This window comes from Carassius carassius, chromosome 8 (assembly GCF_963082965.1).
Source record: "Carassius carassius chromosome 8, fCarCar2.1, whole genome shotgun sequence".
Classification (NCBI taxonomy): domain Eukaryota; kingdom Metazoa; phylum Chordata; class Actinopteri; order Cypriniformes; family Cyprinidae; genus Carassius; species Carassius carassius.
The window spans coordinates 4,321,226-4,341,244 of record NC_081762.1 but is presented as its reverse complement, the minus strand read 5'-3'; the positions used below and the strand labels follow the sequence as shown (position 1 = coordinate 4,341,244).

General features: G+C 35.8%; 1 protein-coding gene and 1 long non-coding RNA gene across 4 annotated transcripts in view; both read left to right on the top strand.

The window, feature by feature from the left end:
• The window catches only part of LOC132145018 (uncharacterized), a 120,836-nt gene that overhangs the window by 73,952 nt on the left and 26,865 nt on the right, over positions 1-20,019 (top strand). The window lies entirely within an intron of this gene.
• The window catches only part of LOC132145013 (H-2 class I histocompatibility antigen, Q9 alpha chain-like), a 111,049-nt gene that overhangs the window by 65,406 nt on the left and 25,624 nt on the right, over positions 1-20,019 (top strand). The window contains exons 1-2 of one of the 3 annotated variants that reach the window (XM_059555687.1): positions 10,115-10,259; positions 15,924-16,184. The exons of 1 other annotated variant lie outside the window; for it this stretch is intronic. In XM_059555687.1, coding sequence (XP_059411670.1) covers positions 10,190-10,259; positions 15,924-16,184 — 331 coding nt within the window. In that variant the 5' untranslated portion in view covers positions 10,115-10,189. Of the gene's footprint in view, positions 1-10,114; positions 10,260-15,923; positions 16,185-20,019 lie in introns of those variants that run through there. One more of the 3 variants, XM_059555689.1, reaches the window with a different exon arrangement.

Below are 20,019 nucleotides of genomic sequence, written 5' to 3'. Positions count from 1 at the left end.
TGCTTAAAATCACTGTTTGGTGCTTGTACATCAGTGTCATTCATCTATCATTTCCTCTGATTTTAGGGATTACTCATGGTTAAGGTTAGGTTTAGGTGTAGGGATTTGGTCAAGAATAAATTTTTGGAGTAAAATGTTGTTCCAGGGTCAACAAAATATGTTGACCTAGGAACACATCTAACTCAGCAAAATCAGGACGTGCCTCAATTTCTACCTTATTGTACGATCTCAGATGTTTACTTTTAAGTTCACTTACTGCTGTTAACAATGGAGAGGTGGACTTAAGTTACAGTCCCATCTGCTTTCATTCAAGCGCGCGCGCTGCTTATGTCACGGGTCTCACACACACACACACGTCTCGACTCAGCTTCTTTCATCCGCAACAAAAGAAAATACTAAATATCTTGGTTTATGCTCACAATTTAGATTAAACTGCCCGCACGTTCTCCACCATAATAAATGTAAGGGAAACAGGTCAATTTAGCTCAAAGGGAATCATTTAAGATTTTAAATGGAATTTGAACAGAATCACTGTTTCACGGCTGATCACTGAGACGCCCTGCGATTCACTGAACGAGCCGTTTAACATCAAATCTGCGCTGGATATTAATATCCAAAGTATAGTGAAAACACTATCAATTAGCACAGTAACAATATCGTCAGTTTAAGGCATTAACTTGTAAGCACAAAACACAAGATAATTCTCTTTTCAATATGAATAAAGCTTTATTAGATAAATTTAAGACATAAACTAATCTAACACATAAACGCACAAGTTGCAGGAAGATCGAAAGTTAGTGAAAGATGAGTTTAAGAGAATGGAAATGTGGAATCCCAAGTTTACAGCAATACGTTAAATTGCATAGACATGAACAACCATCAATCACTTAATTAGCCCTCGCATTGAGTTCCTCAATAAGGTTAAAATTATATTAGATACACCAGTAAAGGTCAGAGTCTGGAGGTAAAGTTACGTCTCATGTGAAAAGGGAGTCCCCTTTGTTGTCATTGAAAGGGGTTTCCCGATGTCGCTGATTGGCTGGAAGTTCAGTAGTCGCTGAAGTGACGTCTTGGGAAGCCCGTGGTTGGGCGTTGGCTGACGATGCAGAGTTGTGTGGGCTGGTTGAAGTTGAACGGGCACTTGAGGTCACACACGGCGTTACAAAACTTAACTCAGAACACGAAACTCTCAATCGGAAAACAAAAGAAGTAAAGTTTAACGAGACTAGGTGGTGTTTCTTCTCATCGTGGCTAAGTAGCAGCAGGCGTGCAGGCCGACGCACACTGGAACCGCGCTCAAAGAACAGCTAAAAGTGATGACTAAAAGCATGGCTAAAAGCTAAAGCTAGGAAGCAAAGCTACAAGCTATAAGCTAAAATCATACTAAAAGCTGGCATGACTGATAGCAAAAGCAAAGCTAAAACTAAAAGCATAGATTTTATGGTGTCCTAAGTATTTAAACTGGCCTGTTGGCCACACCTCAAATGTTGTCTTGACCAATCAGATATTGTCTTGGCTCGGGGGTGTCATAAATCATGTTATCTTATCAAGCATGTGGTCCGATTTTTCTGCTCTTGCAGGGTATAATTTTGGACATGATTCCTATAACAAGAATATGATACATTTGACAAATAACTGATGGTCAGAACTGTTTCAAGCTAACAGATTCAAACACATACATAGGAAACATGAATATGTATCCTTAAGCTATCCAATAGTTATTAAAAGACATACACAATAAGTGATTATAAACATGATAGTCAAATGTGTGGGTTACATATAAATTAATATGGAGTGAAGCAATGGACTGATATTCATTTATAAGTCTTTTTGAGTTCATTTTGGTCCATATATATGCAGAAAAGACAGTTTCTGTGTCATTATCTGACAAAGATTTCTGTGGAGACAAGAGGTTTAAAGGCCCCCCTTAGGAATTTCAGTCTGGTTCTGCTAGGTGGGGGAAGTGTTTAAGGATATTGTGTATAACTCTCATGGGTTTACATGTGATGTCCAGCGTTACATCTCAATTACTTGCACCAAATTTGACAATCTCTTCTCCGAATTGAAATAGTCAATAATTGTTCTAGTGGTGTTAATGTTGAAAGCTGTTCTGTGAAAGGGTTGGTTGGTTGTTTATCTTGCTTGGGACTTGTGGCACAGAATGTTTTATGACTTCCTGTTGCCTTTCTGAGGAATTCGACTCGTGTTTCAACCACAGTTCTGATCGACTCATTAATTTGTCTGATTCGGGTCAGATCTGCTACACTGTGAAGACCTCTTATTCTGGATTCTTTTATGACCTCATCATTGCACTGTAGGAGTAATTTTGGTAGGCCAGTCACTCCTGGTAAGGTTCACCACTCTTCCAAGTTTTCTCCATTTGTGGATAATGGCTCTAACCGTGGGCCACTGGAGTCCCAAAGCCTAAGGGGTCTTCTAGCAGTTTAGTGCGGAACAGGGCACGCTTCCCATGAAAAATCGCTAATGTGAACGCTGTCATCAGCCCCTGGTGTGACCTGGGGTACCGAACCCGTGACTACCTGGAGAAGGTGGTCTGAGTTCGGTTGCTCCCGAACTGTGGCACGGTTCGCGTGAATGTGCAAGCAACATGGACTCGGGTGCGCATTTGTTCAGGAAGTAAAGTACCCCGTGCATGCGTAACATTGTCGATATCATTGCTTCCTCAACACACGAGAACCATGAGTGCCATCATTGAGTGGCAAGGGAATGTGGATATGTGCTGAATTACACCATGCAATGATCATAAACGCAGTTGTCGTTTACTATGCTGTGCATAATAGCACCAAAATAACAAAAAAATTACAACTATGCTCAGTCGCGTTGTGTTCTCCATGCGTTTTCCGTGTGCGTTTGCGATGACGTAAAGTGACTGCAAACGCATCTGGGTTCGATACAACTATTGATTGTGAAAGCAGGCCATCGCTGCGGGCGGCGCCGGGAACAATCGTGCTCTGGCTCGGACCGCAGCAAACGAGCCCATTGTAAAAGCCCCCTTAGAAATGGCTTTATCACCCTTTCCAACTATTTTGTTTTAATTTCTTTAGATTGCGGCATGAAGGCACAATATGTAATTTTTCTGCTTTAAAAATAGCAGAGATCACTATATCTATGTTATATATATTTTTTTGTTGTGTACTTACATTATCCCGACAGTTTCCACGAACTTTAAAATCCGGAGAAAATTATAGTTTAATTAGAAGACACGGCACGTTTCTTTATTTCCGTTTTGTCGCCCGTCTATGGCGTCATATAAACTTTGACCCCTCTAGTTTATCTAACTTCCTGCGGAACCGCCAAATACAAAGGTGAACAGAAGCAAAGACGAGACGAAGAAGAAAAAGTAGTAGCTAGCCTTGATCGAGACTATTATATTTTATATTTATATTGTTTATATTCGTATTTATACCTCAATCAATAACTTAGTTATGGATCATGATTATGCTTTGCCTGCACGTTCTGTGAAGCGCAAACGTACGGGTGAAATAAATGACCTGAGAAGGTTTTGGGACAAGAGAAGATACGAGACACAGGTAAATATTGGAGTTGCATTTCCAAGATAGAGAGAGCTTCGTGACAAGCTGAAACTACAGAGAGATGCTTGCATTCTAATAAACAGGTATGCATCCATTCAGCTAACTATATCTATCCGTATATTTTGTGAAACGATGATGTCTTGTGTAAAACGCAGATGGACTAGCTCTCATGTAGAGTATAATGTAAATCTACATGTGTTCTATATCTAGCTGGATAAAGTAGCTTCAAATGCAGTTCACTATCTTGTTCGATATCATAGTATAAACGTAGCCTAATTATAATTATTAACGAAAGGCAACCGTGTTTTTTTTTAACATATATTACTACTAGCTAGATGGAATATTGATTTGATAGGGGTCTGATAATTCATATATCTCTCCGTTCGAAAATACGTGATTGTCAAAATACTAAGGCCGGTGACACACTGGCTGCGTGGCGTCTCTGCTGCGTGCCAGAAGCGTGGTATAAAGGTAAATCAGTAGCAAAACTCGAGAGGTTGAAGATCTGATTGTGAGAACTTGTCATATTAATATTTGTATTTGTAAGTTAATATTTACACTCACAGCTCTGATGTGAAAAGCTGAATCTTTGAATTTACACACACAGACAATGATCAAAACACCGTGTTTTGAATTGGAAGTTGTAGATTAATAGTCACAAATGTGTAGAATGACATTCACACAAAGAAAATGACATACACACATGTTTACGACATATTTACTTTTGCACTTTACTTCAGTTTCGCTGCACAACGTCAAGTCGGCACTTACAACCTCTCAGATCTGGAAGTACAAGTTCAAATCCTAGCGCTCTGACTTTTGCTACTCTTTTTGCGGTATTCTTGTTGCAAAACTCACTTGTGCACTTGTATATGCAGATGTGAGAGAGCAGAGCTGTGGGTGGGGCTTTGGTGCGAATGAAGACATTTTATTGGTCGATGCCCGACCAATGAACAACGCCAACTGTTTTCACTGAATGGAATATCCTTAGCTTTGACAGGATTTTAAGACACTGCATTCATTTTGCCATTCAGGTATTATCTAGTAGACAAATAATGCAACATATTTTATATGTATATGCCACTGCATATCACTCTACCAGAGTTGCAATATAATGCTGTTTTTATTATTTTTATGTTTTGTAACATCTTCATTGGGTTAAATTCCTTATTTACTTGTCAGTAATGAACCTTTTTAAATGCAACATTATTATTATTTTTTTAATAAAAATCGAGTGTTTAATAATGTCTAAATGTACATTAAACAGCAAAACCTAAAAAATAAGCACTTATGACCAGAAATACTGTTTTGAGCAACTAGTAGAGCTAAATACATGTATTTATTAAACATCAACAAGGCCATCTAGTGTTTAAGCAATGGAATTGCATATGAATATGCCTCTAATTTAAAGCGTGCCTCTTTGCACTGGAATTTAAACCTAAATACTACAGTTAGTATAAATAAGTTGTAGTATAAATAACCATATTAGAAAATGTTATATTTCAAATGGTCATTCATGGATCATAATTATTGCGCATATTATTTAGTACCATGATCTCTTCAAATTAACTAAACAGGACTGAGTTAACATGTAGTACAGTTATTTTATTGGTTAAAAGCTACTCTTAATTGTTTAGTCACATTTAACTGCCAAGGAGGAGTATGAGAACATAATGCTGTTCCATTTTCCAGTATAAAATGCTATTGTAACGCATAGTCATTAGTCAATGTAGTAATCCATGCATAATAGAGTTGTGACGTTCGCGAACGAACCGATTCTTTTGAACGGCTCATAAACATGAACGATGGGAGCCGAGTCGCGGCTGGAGGGGAGCCGTTCTTTCTGTCGTTCTTTTTTCCTATGCGTATTTCACACAGATGCACACAAATGAGCTCCTCCGCGAGACAGAACAGTTATAGGGGGAGGGGCGCACCCAGCGCAGGCCAACCCTTTATAGCGTGATGATATTAGTTATTAGTTGTGCATGTTCATTGCAGCCCACTTTGTTATTGTTCATTGACTTGAAGGGGCTGATGTCCTATTTGCAAAGTTTACAGTAGTAATAGTATGTAGTATGTAGACATTTCCATTTTATTTATTCTAATTTTATCTACTTTAAATATTTTTTGTTTTCTATCAAAATGTTCCTGTGTGATAACAATGTTCTTGTGTGGAAGTGTTTGTAGTAAAAGCTGTTTTGCACAGAAATTCATTGCAGCCGGCTTTGTTTTTGATGTTTAGTTGAGTAGGTATTGTATGAATAACATAAGTCAACGTAGCTTTACACACACACACACACACTTTGTACTAAAGGTAAATCCAAAATAGTGATGTCACTGTCTAAGCAGAGGGATTTGTGCAACCCTATGGAATATAGTCCACACATGACAAACGAGGTAATAATCAATATTTCAGAATAATTCAAACTCAGATATTGGTGTGTGATATCTGAGTTTTAATTATTTGACTACAAATCTCACCTCATTTTTCCTCCCAGTGATTATTTCCAGGATAAACTGAGATGCCCCCAAGCTGGCTTCTTAAAACTGACTAAATATTTAAAAAGAGCCAAAAGAGCCGTTAACGGCTCTTTGAAAGGAACAACGGCTCTTTGAAAGGAACGGATCGCGAAGATCCGGATCCCCTCAAAGAGCCATAAATCCCATCACTAAATAATCAATGCACTTTATGTGTTACAAATGACTAGGAATCGCTGCAAATATAATAAAACTGCTGTCTGTCCCAATTAATACATTTCAAGCATATTAACAAAATGTTTAGTTTAGTACTATTGATAGCTCCATGAACCACGTGACCGCGTGGCGGTGAGATTAAAGCATGCTCTGGTACAGCGAGTTTACTCTGTAATATGCAGTGGGATATACATATAAAATATGTTGCATTATTTGTCTACTAGATAATACCTGAATGGCAAAATTAATGCAGTGTCTTAAAATCCTGTCAAAGCTAAGGATATTCAGTGAAAACAATTGGCGTTGTTCATTGGTCGGGCATTGACCAATAAAATGTCTTCATTCGCACCAAAGCCCCACCCACAGCTCTGCTCTCTCACATCTGCATATACAAGTGCACAAGTGAGTTTTGCAACAAGAATACCACAAAAAGAGTAGCAAAAGTCAGAGCGCTAGGATTTGAACTTGTACTTCCAGATCTGAGAGGTTGTAAGTGCCGACTTGACGTTGTGCAGCGAAACTGAAGTAAAGTGCAAAAGTAAATATGTCGTAAACGTGTGTATGTCATTTTCTTTGTGTGAATGTCATTCTACACATTTGTGACTATTAATCTACAACTTCCAATTCAAAACACGGGTGTTTTGATCATTGTCTGTGTGTGCAAATTGATTCAGCTTTTCACATCAGAGCTGTGAGTGTAAATTTTAACTTACAAATACAAATATTAATATGACAAGTTCTCACATTCAGATCTTCAACCTCTCGAGTTTAGCTACTGATTTACCTCCATACGTGGCGTGCTGCTGCTGCTGTAGGTGACATAGAGGGAGACCGCCGACAGACCAGGCTCTTTTCTTCATGACAACAATATCTATACTTCATGTTGAACATAAATATAAAGCCTACTGATAAAGGACACCGTCAACAGTATTGACGGCAAAATAGACTTATGTTTGACAGGTGCAATATTTGAAAATCGATAATTATTTATTTATTTTTTAAATTACATTTGTATCTGAATTTATGTCAACCTATAGACTTTCAAACATCAAAATGTCCTGAATTAATATGTATTTGTGTACAAAATTACATATAAACATATTTTCCTATTATATTTTGCCTGGAAACGCTTCCAACACGCGTGCGTGACGCGTGAAAAATAGGCGTCGGTTCTATTTCTAGCATGCACACGTTTTCCGTGCGGCTCGAGCCGGGCCTGAGACACGCGTCTCACGCAGGCAGTCTGCAAGCTCTAACCTATTAACATGGGAGCCGAATTAAAAACTGACACGCCACGCATCCAGTGTGTCGCCGGCCTCAGTTAAAATGAGTGAGGAATGTGGGGAGCGACAGAGCGCGTGTTCCAATGAACAACAACTCCCATGAGCCTACGCTCTTTCCCGACGTCATCAAAGTACGTCTCATGTTATTGTTTTGATTGAGTGACCCTTGGTGGCCAAAAATTCCATACTGCACGTTGATGTGTTGCTCTGTAAGCACGCTTCACTTTGTCAGACAGATTCTATTTAAGTAATTTCTTGATTCAACAGGTCTGGGTGTGGCGAGTGAAATTTAATTCTGCATTTTAAAATAATGAGGTTAATCACAGTTCTTTCAGAATATAACAGGAGGGGGCAATACTTTTTTTTTTATGTAAGGCCAGGTTTGGACAGCTCTTTTCCCTTAATAAATGAAATCTTCATTTAAAAAATGCATTTTGTATTAACTTGCATTATCTTTGTGTGTTAAAATTTGATGATCTGAATCTTTTAATTAGGAATGCACCGAAATGAAAATTCTTGGCCGAAACCGAAAACCGAAAAAGAGAAAACCAAGGCCGAAAACCGAAAAAAAAAACACCGAAAGAAATTATGCCAATTATTAGTACCATTGCATTTATTGCTATGACCGTGTACTAACTTTACTAAAATTAAGACATTGCAATTGCATAAATTAATATTAAAAGTTTCAAAGATAATTACAATTACATAAATTATTTAAAAAAAAACATAAAAATACATAATTACAAATTATGCAAATATTTATTAAGCACATTGCAACAATACACAGTATTAAAATAAAATTCAAACTAAAAATGTATCCCACTCATGTGTATATTAAATAATAATGTACAGGCCTACTGGCCTGCAGAAAGGTTTTAAAATTAACTGTTCTCTCATAAAAACAAAGTGCATTTAGGTGAAGTGCATTTGAAATTTTTCTCTGTATGACTAGAAAGTGCATTACTTCTCCAGTAGGCAAGACTGTTATCACTTCTGGGGATGGGGACTTCTAGCTGTTGAGCTTGTCATCTGCCTGACATTTGAGAAATATTTGAGAGAGTGTATTTAAATAGGGCCAGGGCATAAATAAACATTTTTTATCAAATTAAAGCAGAAATCTAGCAGAAAATCTAGCAGAAAAATGGCTACAATCTGATATTATGTATGTATGTGTGTGTGTGTGTGTGTGTGTGTGTGTATATATATATATATATAATGTAACATATATAGTAACCTAAGAACAAAACAGCCAACGTATTATTATTATTATTTGAGGCACTTTCTTGCAGAATTTCACTGAACACACCAGACACCGAGGGTGCATGCGCCTCATCTGGTGCAGACACAAGTCTTTTTTTCCGCGCTCTGATCTCAGTCTCCTGCGCTTGGCGCTTCTCCGTCTCCACGCGGGTTCTCCGCATACAGGGCGGCCTGGATCATTTCTCGTGCGCGCTGCATTATTTCCGCATCCAAGTTATGGTCTTTATAACGCGGATCAAGCACATTCGCGATGAAGTGCAGAGGATCCGAAAAGATCTCAGTGAGACGTGTGCTAACAGACTGTACTTTTCTTTGTTTTCACTTCGTGGTCCGTCTTAATCTCTTTGTTAGGAGACGCTTTAGTGCTGCGAATAAAGGAATAAGAAGAGAGAGAATGTTCTCACTGGTGTGAAGTGAATGTCGCGGGGAGCTCGTGGTCTGCGCTATGCAGGTGCACGTGCAGGTCGCGGTTTCTGTTTGCGTCATCACAACATTTCGGCCGTGTTGTTTCGGTGATAAAAGTCTATCGGCCGAAAACCGAAAATGCCATTTTCGGCCGAAAGTTTTCGGTGGCCGAATATTCGGTGCAACCCTACTTTTAAGTGTGACAAATATGCAAAAAAATTAAAAAACCTTTTCACGGCACTGTACCTATATTTTGCAGTTGGTGAAAAATAACACTTTATGTAGGCTATACTTATTTTTGAAAATGTATGGAAAATGAAGTATCCCTATTCCCAATTCTAGGACATTTCCTCCATTTCTGATATCATACATGTTTATATAGGCCTACAGTATTCCTTGCTGCCCCCCTCCTCCACTAGCCCTATGTTAAGCATCAATGGACAAAATGAACTGCCTCACCTGGAGTTACACTTTGGTCTATCTGTAAATATAGAGATTTCCCTGCTCTAGGCCAAACACAAATTTCACAATGAATTACAAAGACACTGCAAGTAATACATTGAATTATTTGAAAATCTGAAATAGGAAATATACTTTTATTTACTATTTTATAAGCTAGTAAAACAACTTTACAACTACGAAATACTTTTTACAGTGTAGTAAAAGTTGATTGACAATATGGAGTTCCTTTATTTAGCTTTCTTCTTATTTGGGATAAATGGCAGAACAAAGCAGGCATATCCATATTGCTATTCACTATTGTGTGATCAGCACACTGAAGGTATTTCCGCCTAGTAACTTCTGACGCTGCACATGTCCGTACTCTAGACTACTGGCTGGAAATTCAGAACCTGTTCAGGCGTTGGCGGAGAGACATTTTACTAGTTTACAGTCAACACCTGAAGCGACGTTTGGAATTAACTTGAATATTTGAATTCATTTATCTAGCTTAGAAAATTATTTCACATCTAAAAAGAACTCCCTCTCAAGAAAATGAGAATGAAAAAAAGAATGCAGCTCGTTGTAGGGCTTCTGTTTGTCGGAGTTCATCTCGTCTGTGCTGGTGAGTAGACTTTGTTAATTTTACAGTAGTGCCAATGTAAGATAAGCTTTCTTTAAAAATATGCTGTGCCACTGTACGATATTTATATTATTTTACTTTAAAACCGACAACTTTATGAAAAGCCCACAGCCAGTCAAATGCCGTTGTGATATTGACACTTCTCTCAGAAATATTTATTTTGACCCATGATACACATTTTTATATTCTTTATTCTTAAAATATGTAGCCAATGATTTACACACTTTGAAGAGAGCATATTCTTTAAATTATTTAGATCTTTTGAAGGCATATGTTGTTCTTAAGCCTATTGAAAAAATAGCTATATAATTTCACGTGAGGCAAACCAAACAAACAAAAAATACTTATTTCATTAGTTGTGGTTTAATTTAACAAAAAATAATGTTTGTTGGTCTGTTGTGTTTTAATGTTACTCAGCTGCATGCTAGTGTGTCGTGTGAGATGCAGATCAGTTTCATTTTTAACCTGTGAAACGCTTTTTTACCCGGAAACAGATGATGAACATGTTGGGAAATATTGGTTAAACTTTAAAATTATTGTTTCACAGTGTATGAGTCCCATAACATCAGCTAATAAAAATAGCAAATTTAAACCGTTTAGATCCACTTTTCTTGATTTTATGAAGATTTTGACTGCAGACTTTATAGTCAACATGGCAAGGTCACAAACTTATTCCTGCAACCAATTTTTTTATTTTTATTTTTTTGTGTGTGAAATAGACGAATCGAAAATGATGCATTGAAGATTTAGCCATAGGGTTTAGCCCACATCAAATCATTATTTGCTTTCTTCATTTGCAGTTTTTAAACTAGGCCTATAGCTATTCGATCAATTATATAATGTTAGATCTTGAAATTATGAAGGCAACAAGTCTTCCATCAATGAGTTCAGATACGTTATTTGCTTTCAGTCTCGTGTTATATTATAGCCTAAGTAGCCTACTAAGAACCACACTAGCTTTATCAGACTTGATAAAAAAAAAAATGGTTTCAGGCTAGATATTGTTCTAATTGAAACAAATTATGTCTTGCAAAACGTATTCCAAAAATTGAGAAGTTAAATTAATGTTTATACTATTACACCTTAATAAAGATATATTGTACTTATTGAGCCTTAACCTTTTTTATGCTTAAAACAATACGTGGGGGAAGTCGTGGCCTAATGGTTAGAGAGTCGGACTCCCAATCGAAAGGTTGTGAGTTCGAGTCCTGGGCTGACAGGAATTGTGGGTGGTGGGAGTGCATGTACAGTTCTCTCTCCACCTTCAATACCACGACTTAGGTGCCCTTGAGCAAGGCACCGAGCCCCCAACTGCTCCCCGGGCGCCGCAGCATAAATGGCTGCCCACTGCTCCTGGTGTGTGCTCACAGTGTGTGTGTGTGTGTTCACTGCTCTGTGTGTGTGCACTTCGGATGGGTTAAATGCAGAGCACAAATTCTGAGTATGGGTCACCATACTTGGCTGAATGTCACTTCACTTCACTTCATACACAAGTAATAACAGATAACAACAGAATAAAAAAAAAAACAATGGGAGAAATAATATAAAATGAAAAGAGTTACAAATAGATAATGTTTTTAAGGCTTTTTTGTTCTCAGACAACTTAATTGAAAAGAAGTATTTTTCAAGTTCTTTCACAAATATTAGAAAGAGAGGTTTAGCATTAAGATATTTAGATTTATGAATGGGGAATTTAGCTAGTAACAAGATCAGATTAATCACATAAAAATGACATTTTTTAGATTGATCAAAATCAACAAAGCCTAGGACCACATTCCTCTAATATAACACACATTCATTATAGATTTCAGACCTAATAAATCCTAAAACATCTTGCCAAAACATTTTCGTAAATGGACAATACCAAAAAAGATGAACTACAGTTTCATCAGAGATGTCACAGAAAGAACAACTGGAGGAAATATCCTTTTTGAACTTTTTCATGTATTGATTTGATATTTTATTAACCAAATTTTATTAACCAAACTCAAAGAGACTGGAAATAGAGATCGAGTTCCTCTCAATAAAGAAAGATGGGACTGAACCCATAACTATTGAAAATTATTTGGGAGAAACAGGAAAGTGAAAATTATCTAGAAATTTTCTAGAAAAAAACCATTTTTGAGAATTAATTAATTGACTAAATAACAAGATATTTTTATCAAACCAATTCGGAAAAAAATACAGAATTATTCTTGTACAAAATTTAAGTTATTCCAAAAAAATATTTATGAGGTGAAAAGTTGTGAGACTGCCTATGAAAGGCAGATAATATTGCTGGTAATTTTTCAATTTTATAGTTACATAACAGAAGAAAATCCAGACCACCAAACAATATAATTAGGAATAAAGTTCCACAAAGTCCCTGGGTTCTTTCTAAACTGTTTCAACCAATTAATTTTAAAGGTTTAGTTTAAAGTACTAAAATCCAAAATATTAAGACCACCCTTTTCACTTATATTCATTACATTGGATTTTCTAATATAATGAATTGAGTTTTTCCACAAAAACTTAAACAGTATCTGATCAATATTTTTTATTAAGCCTTTAATATAGGCTTTATCTTGGCTAGGTGCACAAGAATGGCGTCGATGATCAACTACTTCCGTCTGTCTTTGCATTGTTTGCATTAACTTTCATATGAAACTTGGCTATATACAATATATAATTAATATTTTTCCAATGATCAAAGACAAGAGAAAACACCATCTTCACATTCCCAGCAAACAATTTTGCGTTTAGAAGATGTTTAATAGCAGCCAAACACAGACGTCTAGGATAAAACAAGACTGAATTTGGGCTGTCAGTGAAAATTTAATAGACATCTAACCATAGCCCAAGAACATACTACATCCAAACAAATTAAATAAAAAGCTTTTATTAAGAAAAATAACATGTAACAACTTATAGTATACAATTTAAGATAATACAAAATTCTAAAAATTATAAAAGAATTAATGAAAAAATTAAATATAAATTCAAAACACTTAATTATAAAGATTATAATAAAAATATGGATTTGTTTCACAACTTAGGATAATAAAAAATGTAAAGAATGACAAAAATATTTTACATTTCTTAAGATATATAAAAATCTAATACAAATTAAGAGCATGTTATCACACTTATTTAACACGTTATCGGAGGGGAAGCAACAAAAAGGACACACAACCAAAACTAAGCTCAAAAGAAAAAAACAAAAACTTTTACTAATGAGAAAATAACTTCAAATATAGGAAAATAAAAACATTAAAGAATACTTCAAGGAAACATCAGTTTCGTCAGTGTGTAATGCAGGGTGTCTGTATGAATGTGGAATGTACTGTTGCAGGGCTGTAGAAAATGTACAAAGCAACCCAAACCCAAAGCAAAATGGGGGAAATCTAAACAAGACCAAAAATAATCCAAAAACAAAGCAAACAAAGAAAACTTAGACAGTCTCCAACCCAAGTCCCCCCTAATTAACTTATCCAACAGTCTATTTTTTTTATATACACTCCTCTAATGATTGAGAACAGTGCAGTCTTTTCAAATGCCTCTTTCTGCAGCGGACCACCTCCCTTCGTGTTGAATTTAGACATGAGGGAATTTTTTTAAGGCAGCGGCTATTTACACAAAGTGCAAATAGCAATGGATTCTATTTACACTGTTAAAACAGCAAGATTTTCTGCTTTTATATGATTTATTACAAATAGTAGCAATTATCTGCACCTCAGTATTGTAGTACATTATAAAACAGTATGAAATAATAATGTATTGAGTGTAAATTATAATTTTAATTCAAATTATTAAATGAATGTCACTTCTTTTTTGGGACAATAAAACCCTACACCTACCTACCAATAAATTAACTTGTGTATTAAATAAATGAAATGCACACAGACTGAAGTAAGTCTTTGGTTTTTTTAATTGTGATGATTTTGGCTCACATTTAACAAAAAACCCACCAACAAATTATAAAACAAATTATATCTCAACAAATTATAATATGTAACATGCCAATCAGCTAATCAACTTAAAACACCTGCAAAGCTTTCCTGAGCCTTCAAAATGGTCTCTCAGTTTGGTTCACTATAGGCCACACAATCATGGGGAAGACTGGTGATCTGAAGACTGCTGAGAAGATAATCATTGACACCCTTCACAAGGAGTGTAAGCCACAAACATTCATTGCCAAAGAAGCTGGCTGTTCACAGAGTGCTGTATCCAAGCATGTTAACAGAAATTGAGTGGAAGGAAAAAGTGCGGAAGAAAAAGATGCACAACCAACTGAGAAAACTGCAGTCTTATGAGGATTGTCAAGATAAAATTGATTCAAGAATTTGAGTGAACTTCACAAGGAACGGACTGAGGCTGGGGTCAAGGCATCAAGATCTACCACACACAGACGTGTCAAGAGATTTCCTGAACCACAGACAATGTCAGAAATGTCTTACCTGGGCTGAGGAGAAGAAGAACTGGACTGTTACCCAGTGGTCCAAAGTCCTCTTTTCAGATGAGAGCAAGTTTTATATTTCATTTGGAAACCAAGGTCCTAGAGTCTGGAGGAAGGGGAAAGAAGCTCATAGCACAAGTTGCTTCCAGTGTTAAGTTTCCACAGTCTGTGATGATTTGGGGTGCAATGTCATCTGCTGGTGTTGGTCCATTGTGTTTTTTGAAAACCAAAGTCACTGCAACAGTTTACCAAGAAATTTTGTAGCACTTCATGCTTCCTTCTGCTGACCAGCTTTTTGAAGATGCTGATTTCATTTTTCCAGCAAGATTTGGCACCTGCCCACACTGCACCAAAAGCAACAAAAGTTGGTTAAATGACCATGGTGTTGGTGTGCTTGACTGGCCAGCAAACTCACCAGACCTGAACCCCAGAGAGAATCTATGGGCTATTGTCAAGAGGAAGATGAAAAACAAGAGACCAAACAATGCAGATGAGCTGAAGGCCACGGTCAAAGAAACATGGGCTTCATACCACCTCAAACTGATCACCTCCATGCCACGCTGAACTGAGGCAGTAATTAAAGCAAAAGGAGCCCCTACCAAGTATTGAGTACATGTACAGTAAATTAACATACTTTCCAGAAGGACAACAATTCACTAAAAATGTTTTTTTTATTGGTCTTATAAAGTATTGTAATTAGTTGAGATAGTTAATTGGTGGGTTTTTGTTAAATGTGAGCCAAAATCATCACAATTAAAAGAACCAAAGACTTAAACTACTTCAGTCTGTGTGCATTGAATTAATTTAATAACACAATTTGAGTTGAATTACTGAAATAAATGAACTTTTCCATGACATTTTAATTTATCAAGATGCACCTTTACACTCTTAAAAATAAAGGTGCTTTCACAATGCCATAGAAGAACCTTTTTTGTCTAAATGGTTCCATAAAATTAGTCCAGATTATAAAAAGGTAAGAAAGAGATGGTTCTTTAAAAGAACATTTGACTGAATGGTTTCTTTGTGGAACCAAAATGGTTCTACTATGGCATTGCTTGAAGAACCGTTTGAAGCACCTTTATTTTTAAGGGTATATCCTGAAAGTGAATTTCAGTAGCTCTTAAAGTGTGAATTTTGAACAGGCTTTATGTGGAGATATCTAAGATGATGATGATGACAAAAATGATCTCTATTTCTATCTCTGTCCACAGGAAAACACTCTCTGAGATACTTCTACACTGGTGTGTCTGGAGTCAGTAACCTCCCAGAGCTCACTGTGGTAGGTCTGGTAGATGATCAGCATTTTATTTACTTTGACAGCAACACAAATAGAACTGTGCCCAAGACAGAGTGGATCAAACAGAAAGTAGGAGCAGATTACTGGGATGAAGAGACTCAGACTGATAATGCCTACCATCAGAGCTTCAAAAACAACATCCAAGTAGCAAAGGAACGCTTCAACCAGACAACAGGTAAACTGGTAAAAAAAAAAAAAACTATTTCCAACAATGACATCCTAGTCTTGACTCTTTTACTAATGATATAGTGTTAGGAGTACAACTACCATTTACAGTCTCTTTTATTTTTATGTTATTTTATCAGTATCAAAGATGTGTTTGTTAAATAAACATTAATATCCACTGAAAACAGAAATAATCACTTTAGACTTGTTTATTGTACATTAAGGTAATGATATTTGAACTGGGCAGAGGATTTCTATTAAGCTGCACACATATCATGAACTTTCCTGTGTCCATCAGTTAAAAGAACTAAACCATCAGATAACTGAGAAGAATGAGATGAGTTACTAAAGCCAAGAATACCATCTGTATTGTAATATTTCACATTGGGACACCTTTACAATTTAGGCATATTTATTACGCATTTTTAGACTCAGACATTGTATGTTTCAGTTTTGGCAAAAGGTGTTAAAACAGCAGAAATTGATTATTATTATTATTGCATAAATATTGAGTAGTAGAAGGAAATTCTCTCAAAATATAATAATAATAAAAAATTATCAAATAGAAATATATTACATTGCTTTTACTGAAACTTCATCAACTTTTACATTTCAGGTGGTCAAACTTCAAGCTTTTTAAACTGCTTTTTCAAGCAATATAAAGTTTGTCTTGACAATCTTTTTAATCTGGTTCTTCTTTTGTTAGAAATGAACTAATTCTAATTTAGAAACAGGAGAAGAAGTGAAATGTGTGAACAGAGATGCTTTAGATGAGATGAAAATATTAGAAAACGATTTATTATTTTAGGTGGGAAAAATGAATCATAATTAATGCATAAATATTAAATAGTACCATAAGATCCTCTAATATTATATAGTAAAAAATATTATTGAACAGAAATATGTTACATTGATTTTACTAAAAATAAATAAAAGTTACATTTCAGGTGCGAACAACACAATTGTGACCCCCAATGAACAATACCAGAGGACTAGGGGATGCTAGCAATCTGCTTAAAGATGCTAGCTAGCAAACATGCTAAGACCTGACAGCTACATAGCAACATTGTAGCAACCGTAGACATATAAATACCTAGATGCCTCATTGGCCGTTATGAGCCGTTGCTGCGATATATCAATGCATCCGCCATTTTTGTGAGGGAAAGACTGCCTTAAAAATAAATAAAAGTAAACGGGGGAGCTGCATTTATTTCTGAATAAAAACACGATAACTTTCAAATTTATCAGCCAATTTCAGAGGTTTGTGATCTACGTGCAGTTAAAAAAACGTTGCCTCCAGTTATTTAGTTAGGTTTGGAAAATTATTAATTTTTGTAAGGAATTGTGAAAGCACACATTTGTCTCACTTGTTGATTTCGTAGAATTTTTCGGTTTACAATTCTAATTAATTTAATTTCATTTAATTAATTTAGTATAACTTTGACATATACATGTTATGTAATTTGAATCTACATTAAATGAAATGTACTGTAGTTTTTTTTATTGCTTTCTCTGTGTTCAATCCCAACATTTTTCTTTATTTTTTTTCTTTCTTGTGTCTCAGGTCTTAAAACATCTTAAAACACTAATAATTTACCATCATTGAGAAAATTAAATAAAAGAAGTAAATACAAATCAAAAACTGACACACTTGTAGTCTGCTTTTCATTTTGATAGCACAATAACAAATGTAACTGATAAGCCTTTATGGATCCAGTGATAATTTAAATATATGCACTGATACAGAGCACAGTACAAATATAGTAAAAGTGATATGTTATATTTAAAAAGTATATGTAGTACAACTTGAAGTAAATAATATGAAAAGCGAGCACAACGGTACAATAACATACGTGATATAATAGATTTTAATAGCACAAATTATATGTATAATATGAATAATACCATATTAATTCAATTCAATTCAAGTTTATTTGTATAGCGCTTTTTACAATACAAATCGTTACAAAGCAACTTTACAGAAAATTATGTTTCTACAATACAATTTATGTTTCTACAATACAATTTAGTAGTAGCTGGTAGTTTGTGCACGTTTGACAGGATTTTAGAAAAAAATAAAAAATAAAATAATAATACAAGACGTAGTCAGCTAGATGATGAACTATCAATATTATTAATTAATAGTTATTATATGATGCAGTCACACATGTAGCAATAATTGTTAGTCCTGTTTGTTGATTCAAGGTTAGCATCATCTGGGGTCCTCTGAGGGTCAGCATCATCTCTTTTGTCAGGTGTTCTGGATCCAGACTGGAGCTTGTGTAAATCCTAGTTACATCCCGTGGCAAAACATAGAAACAAAATAGAAACATCATTAGCATAGCTGCTGATCCAACAAAGTCAAATTAGTTTAACCCAAGCTAATGAATAAAAATGCACATTTGATCAGATGCAACTACACTCACAATTTAAGAGATACATTATTCGAATGCTTGGCGAAAGAGATGTGTTTTTAATCTAGATTTAAACAGAGAGAGTGTGTCTGAACCCCGAACATTATCAGGAAGGCTATTCCAGAGTTTGGGAGCCAAATGTGAAAAAGCTCTACCTCCTTTAGTGGACTTTGCTATCCTAGGAACTACCAAAAGTCCAGCGTTTTGTGACCTTAGGGAGCGTGATGGATTGTAGCGTGGTAGAAGGCTAGTTAGGTACGCAGGAGCTAAACCATTTAGGGCCTTATAGGTAAGTAATGATAATTTGTAACTGATACGGAACTTAATAGGTAGCTGTAAAATTGGTGTAATATGATCATATTTTCTTGACCTCGTAAGGACTCTTGGACTACCTGTAGCTTGTTTATTGACGAAGCAGGACAACCACCTAGAGGTGCATTACAATAGTCCAGTCTAGAGGACATAAATGCATAGCTTTTCTGCATCAGAAACAGATAACATGTTTCGTAGCTTGGCAATGTTTCTAAGATGGAAGAATGCAGTTTTTGTAACATTCGAAATATGATTTTCAAAAGACAAATTGCTGTCTAATATAACACCCAGATTTCTGACTGTAGAGTAAGTAACAGTACATCCGTCAAGTTGCAGATTGTAATCTACAAGATTCTGTGTAGTGTTTTTTGGTCCAATAATTAATATCTCTGTCTTATCCGAATTTAATTGGAAAAAAATTATTTGTCATCCAATCTTTTACATTTTTAACACACTCTGTTAGCTTAGATAATTGGGAAGTTTCATCTGGTCTCATTGAGATATATAGCTGAGTATCATCAGCATAACAGTGGAAGCTAATCCCGTATTTTCTAATAATATTACCAAGGGGCAACATGTATATTGAAAATAGAAGGGGACCTAGGACGGATCCTTGTGGCACTCCATATTTTACTGGTGATAAATGAGATCACACCCCATTTAAGTAAACAAAATGGTAGCGATCGGACAGGTAGGATCTAAACCATCTTAGAGCCTGCCCTTGAATACCTGTATAGTTTTGTAATCGATCTATGAGTATGTCATGATCTATGGTGTCGAACGCAGCACTAAGATCAAGTAAGACTAGAAATGAGATGCAGCCTTGATTTGACGCAAGGAGCAGGTCATTTGTAATTTTAACAAGTGCAGTTTCTGTGCTATGGTGGGGCCTAAAACCTGACTGAAATTCTTCATACAGATCATTTTTATGCAGGAAGGTGCTCAATTGAGCAGACACAAGTTTTTCTAAAATTTTAGACATAAATGGAAGATTTGAAATAGGCCTATAATTTGCCAGTTTACTAGGATCTAGTTTTGGTTTCTTAATAAGAGGCTTGATAACCGCCAGCTTGAATGGTTTTGGGACGTGACCTAAAGATAACGACGAGTTAATGATAT